Genomic DNA, 27,112 nt, shown 5'->3' on the forward strand with positions numbered 1-27,112 from the left:
ATATGAAAAATCAGTTTAAAATGTTAGTTCATATGGCTTTATGATGTATGAATATGAATTTGAAGCAAAGGTCAAAATCTAGAACGTCCAATTAGCCTATGACCTTGACCTAAATTTCAAGGTCACAAACAGAGACCTTAAATCAAAAGACCCTTGGTCGTTAATATGTATGGTTAATGAGTTATATTACTTTACGCGTAATAACATGTCGCAACTAACAATTTAGTAAAAAGAATTTGTCGATATGTTATATAGTGTTTTAAATTAACTGAAAATAAGCCAAAATAAAAAAAATTTATAATATGACCTTGACCTTTGACCTTGACCTAATTTTCATTTTTTTGGACCAAGGATCTCAAATCAAAATACCTTAAGTATCTATCACTTATGGTTTACCAGTTAGAAACGCATTTCACTTATAGCAAATACATAAGGGGGAATAACTCTCATATGGAGTCTCCGGATAGCTTCGGTCAAAATTAAACTCCGAATCCTGAAGATGTAACGAGCAATTTGGTAAAATAAATTTGTCGTAATCTTTTATGGGTGCGAAGGAGTAGTGGCCACAAGAAAAACAGTGTTTGGGGATATAACTCTTACAACGTAAAGTATTTGGTTACGCCTTTGTCAATTTTTAAAGCGTATAAACTATACGATATTATATTCCAAATATCTAAGCGACATCTTTTGAAACATCAACAATACGCAAGAAAAAAAATAGGCGGAAGAAAAAAAAAATAATAATAATCAGAAGAAATCCAATAGGTCTTTCCACGGAAAGGTGGAAAGACCGAATTATTCACAAAGATGTATATTATAATCAAATTATAAGTACTTTATCCCTCATTAAACTTTTTCACCTTATCACAATTAAATTATAGTTATATAAAAAGATTTTATTTAAAAACAATTAGAATAAACAGTTCTGTATCTTATTAATTCACTTTCTTTGATCCTGTTGGTAATTTTGGTGTGCCACATCGACTCAACAAATTTCTGGTAATCATTTTATGCATCCATTCTGGCAATTTCTTGAGCTTTATTCTCTGAGGCTTTATTAATCACACCTTTACTGTTAATCTATAAATATGCAATAAAAATGTTTTATAAATTACGTTTAATAACCAGACAGGATTTTAACCCTTGGGTCTGAAATTAAATGAACGAAAATTGAAAATCTACTTAAATTTTACATATAACTTTTAATGAGCCATTTTAAAAAAAAATTAATATAAAAGAGAAAGAGTGTAACGGGCAAGATATTTTACCTTTTATTGTATGGAAAAACACCAAGAATTCTGAATATTTAACACTTATACTGAAACACAGAATAAGGTTTTTGCACTGACCTCAAAACTTGTTTTTGATGCACAAATTGTTGCAGAGTCCGTAGTTATGGTATGATGCATCATCTCAGACTGCTGAATTTCATGATCTTTCTACAAAGACATTACACATGTAAAATATTTTTAAATGCGCAGGTACATTATAGTAAGTTATCAAATAATGTATAAATTTAAAAAAAATAAATCATAACATTTTTTTAATTACAACTTGTGTGCAGATGATAACCCATATTATTTTATTTTACTAGTCCCGTTATTTTTAATTTGTTATATTATTACAGCTATTTTTATACCTGATTAATATTGCTCTGTTCTGCACCTGTAATTTCTTAATTTTCACTAATTTTAAGTTTTCATTTAATGCCAAGTTATTGTTGTCGTCATCATCTTCTTCAACATCTAAGTGAGCCATTTCTAGAAATTCTTTTTCCTCTTTAGTCAGATTACACTTTGCAACCTAAACATAAACAGTACAATAAATTCATTAAAATTAGTATGAATAAAAAAATGGTTGCGTGTAATTGTCGAGTATATACATGTAATATTTGTCACTGTACGTTTAACAAGCACTGTGTCAACATAAAGAAATTACAAAAATTAATAAAACTGATTACTTTTATCTTATTAATAAAACATGAACTTAAAACTTGGTGATGCGTTTTATACTTAGATATAATCGTTGTTTATATCTTAGTTTTTAAACAACTATTTAAAGAGGGGCTTTATCATTGCAATAATTATGCGTAAATAAAAAAGTTTATATAGTTTACCTGTTCTTCTAATGCCATTGAAAAATTTGGCCTCTTAAAAAATCTTTGGTGGGGTGTTATTGGTCTAGTAGATTTGTTGACTCTGTTGTTGTATTTATAATAGAATTCTCCTAGTAAACTTGGCCAATCTCTAGTATAAACAAATTGGACTCTAAAGTATGCCACTACTGTCCTGTTAAATGTTTCTACACGCCCTGAAATTATTGTGTAAAAATGTGTTATAATAGTTTGCAGATTCTATATTTATTAATATCGCATTTTGAAGATAATAAAGCTTTAAAAACAAAACAAAACATAAGGCTCGCCAAGCTATTCTCCTGTTTCGCAGCGACTACACATAAATGTTATATGTTCCAACAATGTACATATATTGTTTTTTTTTATCCTGCAATTATCTAACTATTGTACAAATGAAGGGTAGACAAATATTTTTTTGCTTTATTTGTGCTTGTACAAAAAAAGTCTCCTGTTACCCTGCTTCCATATTGAGCAACTGGTAATGTGGGCATTTCTTTTTTTGAACCAGTTTAGTTTGGGTTTTATTTGCGGTGCGCGTTTAAACTATGTCGATTTATTTGAAAAATTGGAGGCAATGATTTAGATTTTTAAAAATAACTTAAGGTTTAAGTTATGGGAGTAATTTTCAGGCTAAGTAATTTATTAGTTTGTTGTTTGTTTAAATAAAAGGTATTAAAATAGTGTAAAAAAAAGCCTGTTTAAGAAGTACACCAGTCCTGTAAATGAAATGTAAATGCAAAATATAATTAGGTCTTTCCACCTTTCCGCGGAAAGACCTTTTGATTTTGTTCTGATTATTATTAGGTCTTTCCACCTTTCCGTGGAAAGACCTATTGAATTTGTTCTGATTATTATTATTATTAGGTCTTTCCACCTTTCCGTGGAAAGACCTATTGAATTTGTTCTGATTATTATTATTATTATTAGGTCTTTCCACCTTTCCGTGGAAAGACCTATTGAATTTGTTCTGATTATTATTAGGTCTTTCCACCTTTCCGTGGAAAGACCTATAGGGTTTGTTCTGATTATTATTAGGTCTTTCAACCTTTCGGTTGAAAGACCTATAGGTTTTGTTCTGATTATTATTAGGTCTTTCCACCTTTCCGTGGAAAGACCTATTGAATTTGTTCTAATTATTAGGTCTTTCCACCTTTCCGTGGAAAGACCTATTGAATTTGTTCTGATTATTATTATTATTATTATTATTTTTTTTTTTTTTTTTCTTCCGCCTAATTTTTTTTCTTGCATATTATTGATGTTTCAAAAGATGTCGCTTAGATATTTGGAATATGGTATCGTATAGTCTATACGCTTTAAAAATTTACAACTGTGTAACAAAATACTTTACGTTGTAAGAGTTATCTCCCCAAACACTGTTTTTCTTGTGGCCACTACTCCTTCGCAACCGTTAAAGATTACGACAAATTTATTTTACCAAATTGCTCGTTACATCTTCAGGATTAGGATATTCATTTGGACCGAAGCTTTACGGAGACTCCATATGAGAGTTATTCCCCCTTTTCCCTTAAATTAAGTGATATGCATTTCTAAATGGTAAACCATAAGTGATAAAGACATAGGGTCTTTAGATTTGGGGTCCTTGGTCGAAAATAATAAAAATGAGGTCAAGGTCAAAGGTCAAGGTCATATTCTAAATTTTGATTTTGGCTTATTTTCATTTATTTTCAAATACCTTATGACATATCGACAAATAATTTTTCATAAATTGTTAGTTGCGACATGTCCTTACTTGTATATTTTGATTGAAAGGGTGCGCAGACAATAAATAGGAGTTTTTGCCAATCTTACATTTAGAATTACGCGTAAAGTGATATTACTAATAAACCAAACATATTAAAGACCTTGGGTCTTTTGATTTAAGGTCCTTGGTTTGTGAACTTGAAATTGAGGTCAAGGTCATAGGTTAATATGACGTTCTAGATTTTGACCTTTGCTTTAAATTCATATAAATACATCATACAGCCATAGGAACTAACATTTTAAACTGATTTTTAATATTTCAATATCAAAAAAGATCTTTTCTAGTGGAAAGACCTACAATTGTTCTCTGAACAATTGGTTTTTAATTATTATTATTTTTTTTTTTTTTTTTTTTCTTCCGCCTAATTTTTTTTCTTGCGTATTATTGATGTTTCAAAAGATGTCGCTTAGATATTTGGAATATGGTATCGTATAGTTTATACGCTTTAAAACTTTACAACTGTGTAACAAAATACGTTACGTTGTAAGAGTTATCTCCCCAAACACTGTTTTTCTTGTGGCCACTACTCCTTCGCAACCGTTAAAGATTACGACAAATTTATTTTACCAAATTGCTCGTTACATCTTCAGGATTAGGATATTCATTTGGACCGAAGCTTTACGGAGACTCCATATGAGAGTTATTCCCCCTTTTCCATTTAATTAAGTGATATGCATTTCTAAATGGTAAACCATAAGTGATAAAGACATAGGGTCTTTAGATTTGGGGTCCTTGGTCGAAAATAATAAAAATGAGGTCAAGGTCAAAGGTCAAGGTCATATTCTAAATTTTGATTTTGGCTTATTTTCATTTATTTTCAAATACCTTATGACATATCGACAAATAATTTTTCATAAATTGTTAGTTGCGACATGTCCTTACTTGTATATTTTGATTGAAAGGGTGCGCAGACAATAAATGGGAGTTTTTGCCCATCTTACATTTAGAATTACGCGTAAAGTGATATTACTAATAAACCAAACATATTAAAGACCTTGGGTCTTTTGATTTAAGGTCCTTGGTTTGTGAACTTGAAATTGAGGTCAAGGTCATAGGTTGATATGACGTTCTAGATTTTGACCTTTGCTTTAAATTCATATAAATACATCATAAAGCCATAGGAACTAACATTTTTAACTGATTTTTAATATTTCAATATCAAAATAGATCTTTACTAGTGGAAAGACCTACAATTGTTCTCTGAACAATTGGTTTTTAATTATTATTTTTTTTCTTCCGCCTAATTCTTTTCTTTCGTAATATTGAGGTTTCAAAAGATGTCGCTTAGATATTTAGAATATGATATCGTAAAGTGTATGCGCTTTAAAAACTGACAACTGCGTAAACAAATACTTTACGTTGTAAGAGTTATCTCCCCAAACACTGTTTTTCTTGTGGCCACTACTCCTTCGCAACCATAAAAGATTACGACAAATTTATTTTACCAAATTGCTCGTTACATCTTCAGGATTAGGATTTTAATTTTAACTGAAGCTATCCGGAAACTCCATATGAGAGTTATTCCCCCTTTTCCATTAAATTAAGTGATATGCATTTCTAAATGGTAAACCATAAGTGATAGAGACCTAGGGTCTTTAGATTTGAGGTCCTTGGTCCCAAAAAATGAAAATAAGGTCAAGGTCAAAGGTCAAGGTCATATTCTAAATTTTGATTTTGGCTTATTTTCACTTATTTTCAAATACAGTATGACATTTCGACAAATAATTTTTCATAAATTGCTAGTTGCGACATGTTCTTACTTGTATATTTTGATTGAAAGGGTGCGCAGACAATAAATGGGAGTTTTTGCCCATCTTACATTTAGAATTATGCGTAAAGTGATATTACTCATTAACCAAACATATTAAAGACCTAGGGTCTTTTGATTTAAGGTCCTTGGTTTGTGACCTTGAAATTGAGGTCAAGGTCGTAGGCTAATAGGACGTTCTAGATTTTGACCTTTGCTTTGAATTCATATTAATACATGACAAAGCCATAGGAACTAACATTTTAAACTGATTTTTCATATTTCAATATCAAAATAGATCTTTACTAGTGGAAAGACCTACAATTGTTCTCTGAACAATTGGTTTTTAATTAGGTCTTTCCACCTTTCCGTGGAAAGACCTATTGAATTTGTTCTGATTATTATTATTATTATTATTATTTTTTTTTTTTTTTTCTTCCGCCTAATTTTTTTTCTTGCGTATTATTGATGTTTCAAAAGATGTCGCTTAGATATTTGGAATATGGTATCGTATAGTTTATATGCCTTAAAAATTTACAACTGTGTAACAAACTACTTTACGTTGTAAGAGTTATCTCCCCAAACACTGTTTTTCTTGTGGCCACTACTCCTTCGCAACCGTTAAAGATTACGACAAATTTATTTTACCAAATTGCTCGTTGCATCTTCAGGATTAGGATATTCATTTGGACCGAAGCTTTACGGAGACTCCATATGAGAGTTATTCCCCCTTTTCCCTTAAATTAAGTGATATGCATTTCTAAATGGTAAACCATAAGTGATAAAGACATAGGGTCTTTAGATTTGGGGTCCTTGGTCGAAAATAATAAAAATGAGGTCAAGGTCAAAGGTCAAGGTCATATTCTAAATTTTGATTTTGGCTTATTTTCATTTATTTTCAAATACCTTATGACATATCGACAAATAATTTTTCATAAATTGTTAGTTGCGACATGTCCTTACTTGTATATTTTGATTGAAAGGGTGCGCAGACAATAAATAGGAGTTTTTGCCCATCTTACATTTAGAATTACGCGTAAAGTGATATTACTAATAAACCAAACATATTAAAGACCTTGGGTCTTTTGATTTAAGGTCTTGGTTTGTGAACTTGAAATTGAGGTCAAGGTCATAGGTTAATATGACGTTCTAGATTTTGACCTTTGCTTTAAATTCATATAAATACATCATACAGCCATAGGAACTAACATTTTAAACTGATTTTTAATATTTCAATATCAAAATAGATCTTTACTAGTGGAAAGACCTACAATTGTTCTCTGAACAATTGGTTTTTAATTATTATTATTTTTTTTTTTTTTCTTCCGCCTAATTTTTTTTCTTGCGTAGTATTGATGTTTCAAAAGATGTCGCTTAGATATTTGAAATATGGCATCGTATAGTTTATATGCTTTAAAATTTACAACTGCGTAACAAAATACTTTACATTGTAAGAGTTATCTCCCCAAACACTGTTTTTCTTGTGGCCACTACTCCTTCGCAACCGTAAAAGATTACGACAAATTTATTTTACCAAATTGCTTGTTATATCTTAAGGATTAGGATATTCATTTGGACCGAAGCTTTACGGAGACTCCATATGAGAGTTATTCCCCCTTTTCCATTGAATTAAGTGAAATGCATTTCTAAATGGTAAACCATAAGTGATAGAGACCTAGGGTCTTCAGATTTGAGGTCCTTGGTCCAAAAAAATGAAAATGAGGTCAAGGTCAAAGGTCAAGGTCATATTCTAAATTTTGATTTTGGCTTATTTTCACTTATTTCCAAAAACCGTATGACATATCGACAAATAATTTTTCATAAATTGTTAGTTGCGACATGTCCTTACTTGTATATTTTGGTTGAAAGGGTGCGCAGACAATAAATGGGAGTTTTTGCCCATCTTACATTTAGAATTATGCGTAAAGTGATATTACTCATTAACCAAACATATTAAAGACCTAGGGTCTTTTGATTTAAGGTCCTTGGTTTGTGACCTTGAAATTGAGGTCAAGGTCATAGGTTAATAGGACGTTCTAAATTTTCACCTTTGCTTTAAATTCACATTAATACATCATAAAGCCATAGGAATTAACATTTTAAACTGATTTTTCATATTTCAATATCAAAATAGATCTTTACTAGTGGAAAGACCTTCAATTGTTCTCTGAACAATTGGTTTTTAATTTTTTTTTTTTTTCTTCCGCCTAATTTTTTTTCTTGCGTAGTATTGATGTTTCAAAAGATGTCGCTTAGATATTTGGAATATGGCATCGTATAGTTTATACGCTTTAAAATTTACAACTGCGTAACAAAATACTTTACATTGTAAGAGTTATCTCCCCAAACACTGTTTTTCTTGTGGCCACTACTCCTTCGCAACCGTAAAAGATTACGACAAATTTATTTTACCAAATTGCTTGTTATATCTTAAGGATTAGGATATTCATTTGGACCGAAGCTTTACGGAGACTCCATATGAGAGTTATTCCCCCTTTTCCATTGAATTAAGTGAAATGCATTTCTAAATGGTAAACCATAAGTGATAGAGACCTAGGGTCTTCAGATTTGAGGTCCTTGGTCCAAAAAAATGAAAATGAGGTCAAGGTCAAAGGTCAAGGTCATATTCTAAATTTTGATTTTGGCTTATTTTCACTTATTTCCAAAAACCGTATGACATATCGACAAATAATTTTTCATAAATTGTTAGTTGCGACATGTCCTTACTTGTATATTTTGGTTGAAAGGGTGCGCAGACAATAAATGGGAGTTTTTGCCCATCTTACATTTAGAATTATGCGTAAAGTGATATTACTCATTAACCAAACATATTAAAGACCTAGGGTCTTTTGATTTAAGGTCCTTGGTTTGTGACCTTGAAATTGAGGTCAAGGTCATAGGTTAATAGGACGTTCTAAATTTTCCCCTTTGCTTTAAATTCACATTAATACATCATAAAGCCATAGGAATTAACATTTTAAACTGATTTTTCATATTTCAATATCAAAATAGATGTTTACTAGTGGAAAGACCTTCAATTGTTCTCTGAACAATTGGTTTTTAATTATTATTTTTTTTTTTTTTTTCTTCCGCCTAATTTTTTTTCTTGCGTATTATTGATGTTTCAAAAGATGTCCCTTAGATATTTGGAATATGGTATCGTATAGTTTATACGCTTTAAAAATTTACAACTGCGTAACAAAATACTTTACGTTGTAAGAGTTATCTCCCCAAACACTGTTTTTCTTGTGGCCACTACTCCTTCGCAACCGTTAAAGATTAAGACAAATTTATTTTACCAAATTGCTCGTTACATCTTCAGGATTAGGACATTCATTTGGACCGAAGCTTTACGGAGACTCCATATGAGAGTTATTCCCCCTTTTCCATTTAATTAAGTGATATGCATTTCTAAATGGTAAACCATAAGTGATAAAGACATAGGGTCTTTAGATTTGAGGTCCTTGGTCCAAAATGATAAAAATGAGGTCAAGGTCAAAGGTCAAGGTCATATTCTAAATTTTGATTTTGGCTTATTTTCATTTATTTTCAAATACCTTATGACATATCGACAAATAATTTTTCATAAATTGTTAGTTGCGATATGTCCTTACTTGTATATTTTGGTTGAAAGGATGCGCAGACAATAAATGGGAGTTTTTGCCCATCTTACATTTAGAATTACGCGTAAAGTGATATTACTAATAAACCAAACATATTAAAGACCTAGGGTCTTTTGATTTAAGGTCCTTGGTTTGTGAACTTGAAATTGAGGTCAAGGTCATAGGTTAATATGACGTTCTAGATTTTGACCTTTGCTTTAAATTCATATAAATACATCATAAAGCCATAGGAAATAACATTTTAAACTGATTTTTCATATTTCAATATCAAAATAGATCTTTACTAGTGGAAAGACCTACAATTGTTCTCTGAACAATTGGTTTTTAATTATTATTTTTTTTTTTTCTTTTTCTTCCGCCTAATTTTTTTCTTGCGTAGTATTGATGTTTCAAAAGATGTCGCTTAGATATTTGGAATATGATATCTTATAGTTTATACGCTTCAAAATTGACAAAGGCGTAACCAAAACTTTACGTTGTAAGAGTTATCTCCCCAAACACTGTTTTTCTTGTGGCCACTACTCCTTCGCAACCATAAAAGATTACGACAAATTTATTTTACCAAATTGCTCGTTACATCTTCAGGATTAAGAATTTGATTTTAACCGTACTATCCGGAGACTCCATATGAGAGTTATTCCCCCTTATGTATTTGATATCAGTGAAATGCCTTTCTAATTGGTAAACCATAAGTGATAGAGACCTAAGGTATTTTGATTTAAGATCCTTGGTCTAAAAAAATGAAAATTAGGTCAAGGTCAAAGGTCAAGGTCATATTCTAAATTTTGATTTTGGCTCATTTTCGATTATTTTCAAACACTGTATAACATATCGACAAATTATTTTTACTAAATTGTTAGTTGCGACATGTGGTTAATTATATATTTTGGTTGAACGGGTACGTAGACAGTTAATGAAAATTTTCACCCATCCTTTATTTAGAATTACGCGTAAGGTGATATAACTCAAATACCATACATATTAAAGACCTAGGGTCTTTTGATTTAAGGTCCTTTGTTAGTGACCTTGAAATTTAGGTCAAGGTCATAGGCTAATTGGACGTTCTAGATTTTGACCGGATTCGGATCATTTGTTTCTCTTTTCTTTCTTTTTTTGTCAAGTATAAGTCCTTCATCTGGACACATATTTAGGTTTAACGGCACTTCCATTTTTTTGGGTGTATAAACGGCTTATAACGTCATAATGATAGTTAACGTTCCAAACGTATATACTTTCGCGAACAAATACACTTTTGCGGAAAAAACGCACTTTAGCGTATTGAGGCATCGGACTTTAGCGTGTTCTACTTAATAGGACATACCATCGCACTTTAGCGTATCTTACCATCGCACTTTAGCGTATACCATCGCACTTTAGCGTGACCATCGTACTTTAGCGTCCCCATAGCACTTTAGAGTCCTACATATATATGCACCAACAACAATCGACTTTTTTATGATCATTTGTCACAGGCAATTGTGTATGGATGGTCGACCATCCAATGTATTTATTACTTTAAATTGATAAAACAGCAAGTAATAGATCTCTACAAATGCATAATTTTAAATATTTTTAATAGGAGACCGTATCACAATTCTTTGGCATTTTCAATGCAGTCTACAAAATCACTAAACGCATTTATACTTCCTTGTCTGTATGAAATACTTTAGTATCTAATACTAAATATGTGAAAACTTGTAAGAGTTTGTAAATATTAAACGACACAAGTCATATATAAATATTGGACTTCACGAAAGTAAACAATGTCAATAGGTCTGATATGCATTAAGATAGAAACTTATCTTTCATTTATAGATTTATTAAAAATCGAACACCCTAATAGTATCATGAAACATTTTAAGACAAAGGATCTCTAGTGCTCGTTCAGAAATGATTTCAATTTTATTTTTGGGTATCTATTTGTTTACTGGAAGTCTTTCAATGTCGAAAGGTATGTAAAAAAAAACCCCACATAGACTTATTTTTACAATTAAAAGTTACCAAATTTAATATACAAGTCTGTTTTGTTGTAAAGTCAACAAAAGAGTTATGGTTGGTCAGTAATACATTGCAATTGGGTTGATTAATTCAAATCCCGTAGTTAAAATGCGTGTTTATGTGTTTGAAAAGCTTGTGTCAAATAGCGATTTGCAAAATAAAAGAAAATGTGGTTTGATTGCCAATATGGCAATTATTATCAGATACAATGATTTTGACAGTTTGAATTTAAGAACAAATTATTTAATTTAGCTCAACCATGATTGATGAAATACACAGTTTACATAAAACACTAATATGTGTAGTCATATAACAACTTATATTGATTTTAGCAACAATTCGGAATCTTGAACTTTCTTCATTATAAATTACATACTTTAAACCAAGGAAGATAAAATATTGATTTGATAACTTTATGTATTTGAATTGAGTAAATTATTTGGATTTTTTTAAAAGGTTGGCCACCTAAACGCTATTATTGCACATTAGACAACTCTCATACAGAGAGACCAAAAGTTTGAATCGTTTAAGATCTGGATCTTGTATTGTAATAGTTGAACAAAATATGGTTTTCTCTAAACTGAAATAAATATTCCGCTCGATCCAGCAACACACATGAAAGATGAATGTTCGGTGCCTTAGAACGAGACAAATGTGTTTAATAAATATGATGTTTTAGATCTTTTATTTAATTAAGACTTTACTAACATTTACCATTATCAAGCTGGGTGATTATCTACAAGATAATGTTGAGAATCCATTTACAGACTCCTCATGTGGTTGAAGTTATGTTGGCAATAAAAACAAAATTGCTAGTGGTTAACTTCGAAATAATTTTGGTAATTTTAATCAATTACCTCATTCATAAATAGTCTAGCTTCTTTTGAATCTCTTAAGACCCTCTCCTCATGATTGTTTCTTTTCTTTACTTATTTTACCGCCAAGCGTGACTGGCAATTAGAAATGTCTTACTCCGACAGGTAGATAAACGGTTGCCAAAGTGGGGCGTTCGTTTTGATGTGCAGGATGTATAAGTACGCAGCCATGCGCAGTCAGAATTAAGACGTTAAATTTGATTCATTGTATACAGAGAGTAACAACGCTCTCTACACGGTAAAACCACATTTAACAACTCTTTGAAGGGTTCGTAGGTGGCTTTTTATATCTATACCAGTTTACCTTTGTTTTCCGGTTGCCGTCCTAATTCCCGACCGTCATCCGAACAGCCTATATAACAGGACAGACCTTTTGTATTTATTGCTTATTTGTTCAGGTCCTGAAAATGTATGATAATTTGACGACAAAGCTAGGTTCACACTGCCGATCAGATCAACTCGATGATCCTGATTGTCCAAATTTCCACGACCAAGCGTAACCAAATTCTTGATCGGGTTTATTTACGACTTCTACCTGACTGCTATCCGACTGAACACAAACTGAACTCGACCTTGCCCGACTTATTGATGACACCATCACGACCACTAATTGAATACATATTCGATAATTCTGACCAATTCACGACTTCTACACGATCTTTACTCGACGAACTTCACCAAATCAACTACACTCGATCTCAGCCTGATCTCGGCCACACCAGATTGACTTAATCGTATAGGGGTCGTAGGCATAGTCGGGCATTGGTCGGTTATGTACAATTACAGTATGCAAACTCTGAATTGTTAGCTCACCTGACCTGAAAGGGCCAATTGAGCTTTTCTCATCACTCGTCGTTAACTTTTTACATTTTGAACTTCTTCTAGAGAACCACTGAATGGAATGGAATCAAATATGGCATGAATGTGCCTTATGAGGTGCTAACTAAGTGTTGTTACTTTGTAGCCGATCCATCATCCAAGATGGTCACCAGCGGGGGACACTGTTTAACATAGGACAATATGGAAAATACATATAAATGTATTCTTTTAGAGAACCACTGAACAGAATGAAACCAAACATTGCATGAATGTTCCTTATGAGGTTCTGACCAAGTTTTGTTACTTTGTAGCCCATCCATCATCCAAAATTGCTGCCAGCGGTGGACTTAGTTTAACATAGGACCCTACGGAAAATACATACAAATGTTTTCTTTTAGAGAACAACCGCATGGAATGAAACCAAACATAGCATGAATGTTTCTTATGAGATGATGAACAAGTGTTGTTTCTTTGTAGCCGATCCATCGTCCAAGATGGCCACCAGCGGGGGACACTGTTTAACATAGGACAATATGGAAAATACATATAAATGTCTTCTTTTAGAGAACCGCTAAATGGAATGAAACCAAACATAGCATGAATGTTCCTTATGAGGTTCTGACCAAGTGTTGTTACTTTGTAGCCCATTCATCCTCCAAGATGGCTGCCAGCGGGGGACTTAGTTTAACATAGGACCCTTTGGGAAATACATACAAATGTCTTCTTTTAAAGAACATATGAATGGAATGCAACCAAACGTAGCATGAATGTTTCTCATAAGATGATGAACAAGTGTTGTTACTGTGTAGCCGATCCATCAACGAAGATGGCCATCAGCGGGGACATTTTTTAACATAGGACAATATGGGAAATACATATAAATGTCTTTTTTTAGAGAACCACTGAATTGAATGAAACCAAACATAGCATGAATTTCCTTATGAGATTCTGACCAAGTGTTGTTACTTTGTAGCCCATTCATCCTCCAAGATGGCTGCCAGCGGTTGACTTAGTTTAACATAGGACCCTTTGGGAAATACATACAAATGTCTTCTTTTAAAGAACATATGAATGGAATGCAACCAAACGTAGCATGAATGTTTCTCATAAGATGATGAACAAGTGTTGTTACTGTGTAGCCGATCCATCAACGAAGATGGCCATCAGCGGGGGACATTTTTTAACATAGGACAATATGGGAAATACATATAAATGTCTTTTTTTAGAGAACCACTGAATTGAATGAAACCAAACATAGCATGAATTTCCAGCGGTTGACTTAGTTTAACATAGCACCCCATGAGGAATACATACTAATTTCTTCTTTTAGATCACCACTGAATGGAAAGCAATATTGAACAATATACGTACGTCCCAACAATTAGTTTCCGTTCTATAATGTTATTTTGCCCCAACCAATTTTTATTTTATGAAACGTATACACAATGTTTAATACCATAAAACACAGATCAAGTGCGAATTGGATGGCGTCACTTTTACCGTTCTTGGTTAATGACTTTTTATAACGTTATATGCAAGCTTTGGCATTATCTGTATTCCATGGACACATTCTTCATTTATTTGTTCACAGAAGGTCTGAGTAAAATTATACATTTAAAATATCTACATGGAAATTAAACAGTTGGATTATTTGGCAAGGTGCAACGGGTTAGAGCTCAGATAGACAGGTTAATGGCTGTGACGTAGCTTAAAGAGAGTGTAGAAGACGAACAAAAAGTGGTAGACAGCAAAGGGAGCCGAGAAATCTAGCTGACACGGCGACCACTGTGTGTGCAGTATAAATTGTAATCACAAAAATACTGAACTAAGAGGAAAATTCAAAACATGAAGTCCGTAATCAAATGGTAAAATCAAAAGTATAAAACTTGCAGGAGCTCAACAAAGAGGACCCCAATGGTTATAAAAACTGCATGAAAGTAGAGTAGGACGCTGATATGTTATGGAAGTTTTATATTTAACATTGCAATAAAAGCGCGAGGTTTGGCTAGCTGCAAAACCAGGTTCAACCCACATTTTTTTCTAAAAATGTCCTTTTCCAAGTCAGGAAAATGGCAGTTTTTATCTTTTATTTCGTTTCTGTGTGTGTTGCATTGTCGTTTTGGTTTATTTTACGAAAAACTAAGGATTTTCGTATCACAGGAATAGATTTTCTTAGCCGTATTTGGCACGACTTTTTGGAATTTTGGATCCTCAATGCGCTTCAACTTTGTACTTGTTTGGCTTTATAACTGTTTTGATATGAGCGTCACTGATAATCTTATGTAGACGAAACGCGCGTCTGGCGTACAAATTATGCCTGTACCAAGTCAGGAATATGACAGTTCTTGTCCATTCGTTTTTGATGTGTTTTGTCATTTAATTTTGCCATGTGATTATTGACTTTCCAATTGGATTCTCCTCTGAGTTCAGTATTTTTGTGATTTTACTTTTTTATAATCCTTTTATCTTTGAAAACTATTTATTGTTGCACTTCAGTGTTTCTGTTGTTTCGTTGTTTTTCTCTTATAGATCTGTTAACCTGAGTTTTAGTTTGTATGCCGGGAAAAGGAAAGCCCAAAGTTAGATTTGTCACTGGATTTGTACTGATGTTAGATAGCAATATATATATAAATTTTACCATCCCCTTTTCCTTGCTTTCTTGCAAATTAAGCCTACTGTCTGTGTCATATATGTGCATGTGTAAGTAATCAGTACTTTCTATATATCTGATACCTAGTAGTTGAATGGTTCAATATGTTTCTTTCTGGTTTATCCATGGCAACAACCTGCTTGTTTTAATAATCATATCGCAAAAAGGGGGTGAATATGGCACATATTTTCCCAAAATTTGGCAAAAAATAGAATTTCAATCTCTTGAAGGATGCTTTTTCTGAAACTGTTAAAATACATCTATCACGAATTCAAATAGAAGTCATTTGTCTTTCGTCTCATTTTTTTTTTAAAATAAAATTGCGTCAAAAAGCGTACGAAAAAAGTATTTGTAAACATTCGACCGTACAGTGACATTTAGTTGTTAATTTCTGTGTCATTTGGTGTCCTTTGGAGAATTGGCAACATTATACAACATCTTCTTATTTTTATAATACAAAAATTTCTGGATATACGGAAAATACAGACAGTCAATCAAAAAATAGCCCATTAAACAGTCAAAATATAATATTGCTGTTCTTAAAAACCAACTTTGAAGGCTGGATTAGTCATCAGCTGTCTAATAATGAATGTTAATAGACAATTACTTTTATATTTGAAAAATCCCCATGGGCAAAAATGCAGGATCTATTTCCCTTCCGGAGCATCTAAGATTATCCAAGGTTCTATTTGGTTTCGTTTTGCTCAGTTTTTAGTTTTCTATGTTGTGTTATGTAGACTGCAGTTTGTCTCCTCGTCGGCTTTCGTTTTCGCTATGGCTGTGTCGGTTTTTTTTTCGACCTTTGAGTTTGATTGTTCCTTTGGTATCTTTTGTCCCTTTTAAGATTTGACACCTCCTTGCAACGTACTGTACACGGATGAATTTGTGTAGAGTTAAAAATAAAGTGACAATATATTTTTGCAGAAGCAAAGCTATGAGAGCTCATCAGAGCTGCACACATTTTTAGAGAATCGTGTAGCAGTCATGTATACTCATGTATGTACTTCGAGTAGATATCGAAGAGTTGTCGAATGGAGTTGCGTAGAGATCGGGTATTGGTCGATTTGGTCTAGGATGAAAAAAAATATAAAACTCGAAGTCATCATTAAGCGATCGGGCATTGGTCGAGTTAATCTGTACCACATATCGAACAGGTTGACGTTTATCGGGGGATTATCGGATATTAGTCGAATTAAGATCGAAATGATCGACTAATGATCGGATAACTATTTGAATTCCGACCAACTTTCGATCTCTACACGATCCTTTCCCGATCAATTCGACCGATACTCGACGAATTATCGATCTCTTCTCGTGTGATTGCCTTCTCGATCCTTACTCGAATGTTTTTGACATGTCAAAAACTGTCGGGTAGAAAGTCAGATCGATGACGACCAAGGTAGACCACCCCGACATTCTTGTCGATGGAGTCAGACCAGTGTCCCGATCGCTTAATTTATCTTGATCGAGATCGCTCGAGTTGGTGTGATCGGCAGTGTTAACCTAGCTTAACACAATAGAACTTACGTCATCATACGCACTTATATTAGGAAAAGGATTTACTTGAAAGTATTGATGAATGGCTCGGAGAACAATGTCCCAGCCGGTATTTGATTAAAATGAAAACAGTTAAAATGTATGTCTGAAACTTTGGTAATAAAACAACTATACAATTAAATGAAGAATTAAGAACAACTTAATTCTAAATGACTACTTTTATGTCACATTGAATCAAAATCCTAATTTTTTAGTTTTGGTTTCTTATTCTCTACATGTATATTTTTTAACATTTACATATTTTTTAATAATAATGTCTAACACTCTGTATATAATTATTTTTGAATTCCGTTAAACTAATTTTTAAGCTTACTGTCAAGCAGAGTCTAAAAAAGGATTCTAACTTACACATATAAACTTGATAAAGATATAAAAATTTAATAACAACTCAAAACATGATCCCCCTTCTCAAGAAAAACTCATATTGAGGTAAACATTGCCATTCATTGACGCATTATAGACAAGACAAGACTTTATTTGAGTCTCACCTCTTATAAACCATTTACATAATATTACCACTTCACATATAAAACAACACTGGGGTAAAGCTGATGACCGTAACTGCATTCACGGTCATCCCAAGATGTCGGATAAAAAATTAGGTCAGTTTCTGTATTGTCTGTTAAAGTGTTTCTATATCATTTTCTTTACAAATCATACATTGAAACGATGTAAATTTATAAAAGAATCACTCGAAAATCACTAATTACTTCCGAGAAATGTGCATGAAACGGGAAATTCAATTTGAAAAAATCGTTAAGATGACCGTAAATCATAATCAAAATATTTTCAAGATGACCGTAACATAAAACAAGGATGACCGTGATTGGTAAAAAGATGACCGTAACTTGTAAAGGATGACCGTAATTTGTAAAGACTGACTAATTTATATAGGACGACCGTAACTTTTATAGGATGACCATCAATTCTAAGAAATATCCGTATTGTATTCAAAGCTTTTTTGTTGAGTTTGTCGATCTCAATAGGGGCTCGGTTAGCGGATATAAATATGTTTCATAAATTTCTTTTTTTAAACTATAATATAATTGGCCATATTTAGGATTTATAACAATGATAGTAAATTGCATATTTCTCGTAAACAATGAAATATTTATTGATATCGACGTTAAAATTTTAACACAAATTTACAGCGATACGACGAAAATTTGAAGAAACATGAATGTGTCCCTAGTACACGGATGCCTCATCTACACTATCATTTTCTATGTTTAGTGGACTATGAAAATGGGATAAAACTGTAATTTGGCATTAGAATTAAAAAGACCATTCCGTAGGGAAAATGTGTACTAAGTTTCAATTTTATTTAACTTGAAGCTGGACAAACGGACAAACAAACAGACGAACGGACGAACGTACGCACAGACCAGAAAAACATAATGCCAATAAATGGAGCATTAAAAACATTAATAATACATACGAATATTTGGTAATCGAGCCCATGTGTATGGGTCCAGAGGAAGCAGATTAAAATCTTAATTTGTCTTGATATATGCAGGCGGAAACACTTTTGAAATAGAACAAAAGAATCGAAGCTCTGTGTTTATCGAGAAAGCGATACAAGTTAACTGTAATGTTTGATATAGTAACAAAATTTTAAAAAGTGAATAGAAACAAATAAAACGACAATTTTTTTATTTTAAAAACACCATTTGCATAAGTTTTCAATGTATCTATTACATAGTAATGCAAAACAATAAGATATCAAGTCGACGACATGGTTCTTATCGGGGCCTTTTATAGCTGACTATGCGGTATGGGCTTTGCTCATTGTTGAAGGCCTTACGGTTACCTATAGTTGTTAATGTTTGTGTCATTTTGGTCTTTTCTGGATAGCTGTCTCATTGGCAATAATACCACATCTTCTTTTTTATATATAGTATCTATAAGTTGGATGTAGAAAATGCATAACCTCCGATTTTTTTTTATCACGGACGGAGAACATATCAATCTTTTAGTTCAGAAATTTTCGTGTCTGCCCTTCCATTATGTGAATCAAGAAAAAATTCCCCAAAACAGGTAACGATTGTATCGAAAAGAGAAAAATCGAGTGCACCTTTTTATGTTAGGGCATGTTTGGGGTGTATATTTTGTCTTTAAAACGTACAAAGCAAGAGTATTTTATATAGCATCTTGCTTCAGATTCTATCATTATTATATATCAAAGCTACAGGTTGACTTTATAACGTAAAAAAATGACAATACGAAAAGATGAAATATATGGGTCAATTGAGATACCTATCTAATGAATCACAAAAACAGAGTAGGTGTGTTCGAATAGCTATTTTTTCTAAATATACTTGACGACAGTCTTTTAATTTGGATGATGAAAATGTGTGTGTGATAACTAGGGTTTATAATCTTCAACCACTGAAAATGTTTAGTCTGCCCTTCCACGAAATATTTAATGAGAATTTTTTTAAATGCTTAAGAATTTTCAATAATTCCATCTGACATCCAAACAGACAATATTTTTAAGTTGAATCAATGCAGACAAGATCATTAACTAATGCTCATTAGCTAGTAGATACATTTGTATTTTATCGTCGTAATGGTGCTATGTGGATAAATTTATCAGTTTTCAAGAGCAAAATTGGCAGAGCGTCATCCCTACAATGGCTTCCATTTCTACGACTGTGAGCATGAACTGGCGTAATGGGGAGATAATTTTGAAGAAGTAGAATCCTGACTGTATGAATAACATTTCTGTATATATACAAATTGACAACGTTCCGCCTTGTGATACGCTTTTCGTACAATACTATTTTAAGGATATACTTTGCTGGAGCTCACCTTCACTAGTTTATTCGAATGATATTTTCAAAATATTTCTGTTATTTTATTTGCACGACAAAATGAAAGACGATATAATATCAATGGGTGTACATGCAATTTTTTGGCATTTTTAAACATGTGTATTTATTATATGTCATTAAAAGGAATCCCAGAAACAAACAAAAATCTTTTGTCGAGCAGTTGAAGGCTGTGCATCGCATGTCTTTTGGCAAATTCATTTTAAAAATTGAACCCTCTACTGTAAAAAAGATACATATGATAATCTTTGCATTTGAAGCACGTCTCATTTTCTTCTACCTATAGGATACAACTTTCATATTAATATGTGTATAACAACACGATTAATCATTTGATACAAAAAGATAGTTATATAAATACGGATATTTCTTAGAATTGAGGGTCATCCTTTAAAAGTTACGGTCATCATTTACAAATTACGGTCATCTTAAAAGCAGTTACGGTCAGCCTTGTTATGAATCGCTGATTCTGTTACGGTCATCTCGATTGTGATTTACGGTCATCTTGGCGATTTTTTCAAATCGAATTTCCCGTTTCATGCACATTTCTCAGAAGTAATTAGTGATTTCCGAGTGATTCTTTTATAAATTTACATCGTTTCAGTGTATGATTTGTAAAGAAAATGATATAGAAACACTTTAACAGACAATACAGAAACTGACCTAATTTTTCATCCGACATCTTGGGATGACCGTGAATGCAGTTACGGTCATCAGCTTTACCCCAGTGAAACAAGAGCCGTTTTAAAGAGAGTTATATGTACAGTTTGCATTGTTTGTTTTTCTCAGTTAGATGATTAAACTCATCATACCCTTTGTGTGCTCGAATTGCTTTTCTTAGTTTTAGGATCACCTAGGACAAATGTTTCTAACCTAAGTCGAAATTATCGAAACAGATTTGGTTGAAAAAAAGTAGCAGTCATCATTCAGATGTGTCAGGTAGCAATACACAGTTAGGAAAAAAACTTAAAATTGACACTCATAATTTTTAAACACCCTATGACGCAACGTTAGATATTGCTACTACCACGAAAAATAGCGTTAAGTAAATATTTGACCGGAATTTTTTTTTATAGAAATGCTGAAATAAATATTTCAAATTATACATGAAAATAAAGATGGATTCTTACATTTTCACATTATGATAGAGAAAGAATAAAAATATAATATTCATAGGCTTAGGAAGACACAGATTATCCAAAAAAAACCGTTTACTTAACGTTGTCCCATGTAACAAGTAACATGCAAACTCGGGACATAAAACTCGCACAATTCGCGAAATGTTCACGCAACTCTTGGAAATTTTGCATGAACAATTCTATGACGTGATATATTTCAGTATTGGTTAACATGGCTGTCTCCATTTAAAATTTGCATACATATTTTCAAAAGAATATGATGTACGGAAATGTCCCATCGGAAATTTAATTTGAAAACTTCAAACATTTCAGTTCAAAAATAAAATTTTGACAGAAAATTCATTAAATTGTAAACATAAGTGTAATCTTCCAAAATTCGAATTGAAAAATAAATTGAGCTACATATTCAATTCAAATCAATAGATTTGCAATGTCTTGCGGAAATGTCCGAGTTAAACTTTTATGCCTTCACAAAACTTTTAAGGCCAAAAAACAGAGATTTGATTTCGAGAAGATTATTTTTCGGCTTTGATAACCATACCAATAAAAAGTACTTTTAAAGTTGAAGTTAGTACACCAAATAGCATTAACATTACAGGGTTATTTATAAAAAATACGGATTAATGAAAATGTCTTGCAAGTTTGTCCGTTATCATAATTTGACGTCGCCAGAAGCGTTATGCTAGCTAAAGGGACGGCATAAACTGCATTCGCTTGTTCCTTCCTCCACTAAATATATATGTCCTGCTTTCAACAAAACGAAATGATGCACACATTACAAAAATACACATCTATAAGACGATCAAAAAGTAAGAAAACTTCAGTATCATAACTACACGTATAAGCTATTGTATGTTGCTGCTTGAATAAAATCATACTCGGGTTGATTAATATATAATGCATCAATATTCCTAAAAAAACACATAATTACTAGCAGTAAAATTGCATTTCCTATGTTAATTATAAAATCATATTAGATTAATTTCTCACGGCATTAACATTTGTGTGTTATACTTTGCATTTACCGAAAAAGGAAAGCAGGAAGAATTAGATAGTGTGCGTTTTCAATTTAACGTCATTTTTCTGTTACACTAAATGGTAGCAATATCTGACGTTGCGTCTCTTTCCCTTCCTTTCTAACAAATAAGGCTTAATATTTATGTAATACATGTGTACATTTATAGATAGAGAATCTTCCATAGATTTGTTTTCTTATGGTTATAATGGTGAAATATAATATCGTTATGGTGTAATCTGCATTTATTTGATTCAAAATATTGCAAAAAAGAGGGGTGAACATGTCACAAAAGCTTCCAAAAGGTGGTCCAAAGGAAAATATCAATCAATTACTATGATACCTTTCCTGAAACCCTAGACATGCATACATCTATCAAATAAACTCATCATAGATACTAGGATTAAATTTTAAATTTAACCCAGACGTGCGTTTCGTCGACAAAAGACTCATCAGTGACGATCGAATCAAAAGATGTTTAAAAGGCCAAATAAAGTACGAAGTTGAAAATGTTGAAGAGCATTGAGGACAAAAAATTCCTAAAAGTAGTGCCAAATACAGCTAAGGTAATCTATTCCTGAGGTGGAAATGCCTTATTTTTTTCAAAAATTCAAAAAAATTTAACAGGTAATTCATAGTTATAAATTATAATTATAAATATCAAGAGGTTAAAAAAATCATATGTATATCTGCTTGTTTTTCCATAAAATTGAATTGAAAAGATAGAGTGCAAATCTTTGTTGATAAACACTACAATAGTTTATGGACCTATGAGAGGAACGAATAGGAAAATACGAACTCTTAAACAGCAAAATGGCCTATAGAACATGATAAAAACAATCTAAATGTTCGTATAAACCCACTAAGATAGCTATATTATTCTTTAACTATCTAAAAATCAATTTTATTGTACAAAAACCTTTATATTTTTACTTCTAACTGTGTATTGCTACCTCAAGTTCGTAACGATAACACAGAAAAACCGGTTATGCATATTATTGGATGCGGCGGGGGACATTTTAGCGAAAAATATCTGACGTTTGAGCACCAAAGCATTTAAAGGTTTTCGTATTAAAAAAAGTGACGAAAGATACCAGAGGGACAGTCAAACTCATAAATCGAAAATAAACTGACAAGGCCATGGCTAAAAATGAAAAGGACAAACAGACAAACAATAGTACTCATGACACAACACAGAAAACTAAAGAACAAACAGCACGAACCCCACCAAAAACTAGGGGTGATATCAGGTGCTCCGGAAGGGTAAGCAGATCCTGCTCCACATTTGGCACCCGTCGTGTTGCTTATGAGATATCAAATCCGGTAAATAGTCTAATTCGGTAGGTCACATTTAGGAAAGGGAAGGGGATTGTAGTTACGACGTAAGGAACATATCCGATATCATTTGTGAAACGGTTATTCCCTAACGGTCAACCAACTCGTGATGGCGTCCGTAAAATTTATGCAGTGATGATTTCAACTTCACCATTTGGAACTCTTGATTTAATAGCTTCCTTGTGAGCAACAACCCTCTATCAAGAAAATAATGATATATCATAATATAGATAATAAAACACATAACATCAAAATATCACAATTAGCTGATGATACAACACTGTTTTGTATTTCAAAATCAGACATATCTAAACCTATGAATATAATTGAAACATTTGGTACTTTCTCAGGGTTGAAGTTGAACCGTAATAAAACAGAAGGAATTTAGATTGGGGCGCTTAAAAACAGTGTAGATAAGATTGAGGACATACGCTGGACAGACAAACCCGTCAAAGCTTTAGGCATTTGTTTAGGACACGATAGACTTCAATGTGAAAAGTTAAATTGGGATCCGAAAAAAGTAACATGAAATAATTAATTAAAACATAGGGAAAAAGAAAATTATCAATGGTTGGGAAAATATTGATAAAAAAATCTTTAATGTTACCAAAATTTACATTTTTGGCTAATTCGTGCAAATTCCAGATATTTACTTAAAAGAAATTGAAAATTGCTGTTTCAATTATATTTGAGTAGGAAAAAATTACAAAGTAAAAAGAAACACACTTATTGGCGAATACCAAAAAGGGGGTTTAAGAATGATTGATTTTGACAGTTATTTTACAGCGCTGAATGCTTCATGGGTCTCTAAATTAACAACAACCAATCTGCCGAATAGGAAGATTATTCCTATCATATATTTTAACAATTTTGATAAATACTTTCTTGTTTTTAACATGAGTTAAGATAATATTAAATCAATAAATGAACTTGAAAAAATACCTCATTTTTATTTACAAGTAATTTCAAGTTTGGTTAAAACAAGAGGAGGAGGTTTGGCAACATTTTCTGGTCAATTTTTGGAATATCAGAAAACAGATTATTTAGGGAAATAAATATATTAAATATCGCAAAAAATGCTTGTTTTTCCCGAACTGGGTTAAAAGTGGATTGGTGTATATTAAAGACATATTGGATCGTGAGGGAAAATGATCCGAAAGTTTTATTTTAAAAAAGTTAATTAATAAAACAAACTGGATTGCAGAGTTTAAGATGTTAAAATCCTGCGTCTTAAAAGAATGGATGCAAGTTAAAAAAAACAACTCTGTTAAGAGTATAATCAATATATGTAAGGTTAAATTAAGATGGCAAAAATTGTAACAAAAGATGTCAACAATAAAATTCTCTAAAAATAATAATGATAAAAAAATATGCAAAGCCAATCGGTATCAACATTTGGACATATATAACATTGACATATATATATATTGGACAAGATATTTAAAATTAGTATACGTACCACATATGTCATTTGTATACGATTTTATTTTTAAAATTCTAATGGAAAAAACAAGTTGAAAATTTTCAGATGGAAACTGCTTTAGTATATTATTCCTACAAAGCAGCTACTATTAAAATGGAAAATATCTGAGAACAATAAATGCAATTTTTGTAAACAAAAGAAGAAGACTATTTGCATTTCTGTACTACATGTTCATTTTTGAAAGATTTTTTGGCGAAAGTACATTATCTTCAAGCACAAATGAATTTTCAAAACAAGATATTAGTAAAACATATAGTATTTGGATACAAAATATCAGATCAAGGGTATAACGGTTTTAATGATTTCTTGACAATTATAGGTTTTTGTATTTACAAGTTATACTATGTATCCGAGCAAAAACAGATATTTTTAGATGTGTAAAGGAGCTACGAAGGTTTATGAATGAGAACAAAACAGTATCTCAAATTGTATTTTTCATCAAGTCAAAAAGATTGATATAAATGATAGAAGAAAATGTTTATATTTTATTATATTCTGTGTATTTTCCTGGATACTCAAAAACATTTCACAGAGATTCTTTATTGAAGCTTGGACAGTGAAGTAAAGTTGTAACAAGCAATCTGAAGAATAAAGACTATTTATTTGTTGTTAAAAAACAAAGTATTTAAATAATCATTAAAAGTCTAAAATGTTAAATAAAATGTTAAAAGTCGCTTCTTGTCTGGAATGTTTATCCTAGTATCCTAGAGAACGTACGTGATCGGCTCTGGATATAACTCTTGTACAATACTGTTCATAAAATTGCAGTAGGAACTGTTCTTTCTTTTTATCTTGTCTAGATTGTTGTGCACATTCGTCTCTAATACTTCATTTCTTTATTTTTGTTGTTGTTTGTAATTTGATGATAATATGAAGAAGAACGTAAGTTGCTGGTGACAACTATAAAATTTGTCATTATACTGGTCATGGAACGACTCTAGATTATTTGGTCTCTATGCATTCCATGGAACTGTTCGTGGTCTTGGCAAGGTGAATATAATTCAACCAGGTAAGTTTTCGCTAAAATGGGCTATCAACAATACTGGTAAACGGATTATTCAATATTGAGTATCAAACATATTTAAATAAGCGTTTTCGCATAAGACAGGTAAATAATTTGTAAAAAGCAATATAAATTAGAATAAATCTCAGAATAATAAGTGAAGATCCATCCATGGCAAAAGTTGAAAGACCTAAATAAATATATATTTTTTTTTAAATTTCAGAGGTACTTTGCTACAATAGATATACAAAAGGATCGAATTTTGTGGGAAACATAAGCAGACCAATAAAAGGAGATCTACCATGCTTGAGCTGGAAAGTGGTCAATTCGTCTTTTGCAAATTACCACGAAGACCATAACTACTGTCGTAATCCATTACCTAGTGAAGTTGACAGGCCGTTTTGTTACACCAAGGCTTCAGATTTTAAATTTGAAAAGTGTGATATTCCAATGTGTGGTAATATATTACAATTGTTAGTCTTTGAAACTTAACTATAAAAAATCTTTCATGTCAAAAATTGTTTAATAATTATTGTAGTTCGTCTTTTATGAGTGAAATAAAATTAATCTATTTAGAAATACAAGAGCTTTATAAAGGTAATTACTATATAATTTCTACTTATATAGGGTGAAAAAGGGGAACATTCAGAATTTAACCAAATTTGCTTTATTTCACAGATTTTAAAGAAATTAACTCAAATAAGAAGTTTTATAAATATTTAATGAAGATTGATAGAATCCTGGGCCTTAAATATGATGACTCAGCATAAATTCACAGTTTACAGTATGCATAGTTTACTTAAAGTCCTGGATACAAAATTAAATCATAATATTTGCATATTTGTAAGTTAAATTGTTAAGAAGTGCTTATATTTACTCTTCGCAGTCATTGAAACTCATAGATCCTTCCTGAATATTATTTATGGGGTATTTGTGTCCTTTCGATAACCCAAAAGTAAGCCGTAACACCTAAATCTGCTTTTTTGTCACCACGGCATAATAAATACAAGCTAGAAAAACAAAAATATCTCAAGAAAACTTACAATAGTGTATTCTATCCTGAATATGTACTAAATATTCCAAATTGCTAGTAACAGCAGAATTATTTAGGAAATTTGAGGCCCCAGTGGCCAAAAACATA

General features: G+C 31.9%; 1 protein-coding gene and 1 long non-coding RNA gene across 12 annotated transcripts in view; both read left to right on the forward strand.

Annotated features, from left to right (window-relative positions):
* The window catches only part of LOC139517135 (uncharacterized), a 560,758-nt gene that overhangs the window by 388,790 nt on the left and 144,856 nt on the right, over positions 1-27,112 (forward strand). The gene's annotated exons all lie outside the window — the stretch shown is intronic.
* The window catches only part of LOC139516917 (receptor-type tyrosine-protein phosphatase alpha-like), a 104,874-nt gene that overhangs the window by 15,335 nt on the left and 62,427 nt on the right, over positions 1-27,112 (forward strand). For all 10 annotated transcript variants that reach the window (XM_071307400.1, XM_071307371.1, XM_071307360.1 and 7 more), the window contains exon 2: positions 26,195-26,428. In XM_071307400.1, the coding sequence (XP_071163501.1) occupies positions 26,195-26,428 (234 nt within the window). The remainder of the gene's footprint in view (positions 1-26,194; positions 26,429-27,112) is intronic.

Source organism: Mytilus edulis, chromosome 1, assembly GCF_963676685.1.
Source record: "Mytilus edulis chromosome 1, xbMytEdul2.2, whole genome shotgun sequence".
Classification (NCBI taxonomy): Eukaryota; Metazoa; Mollusca; class Bivalvia; order Mytilida; family Mytilidae; genus Mytilus; species Mytilus edulis.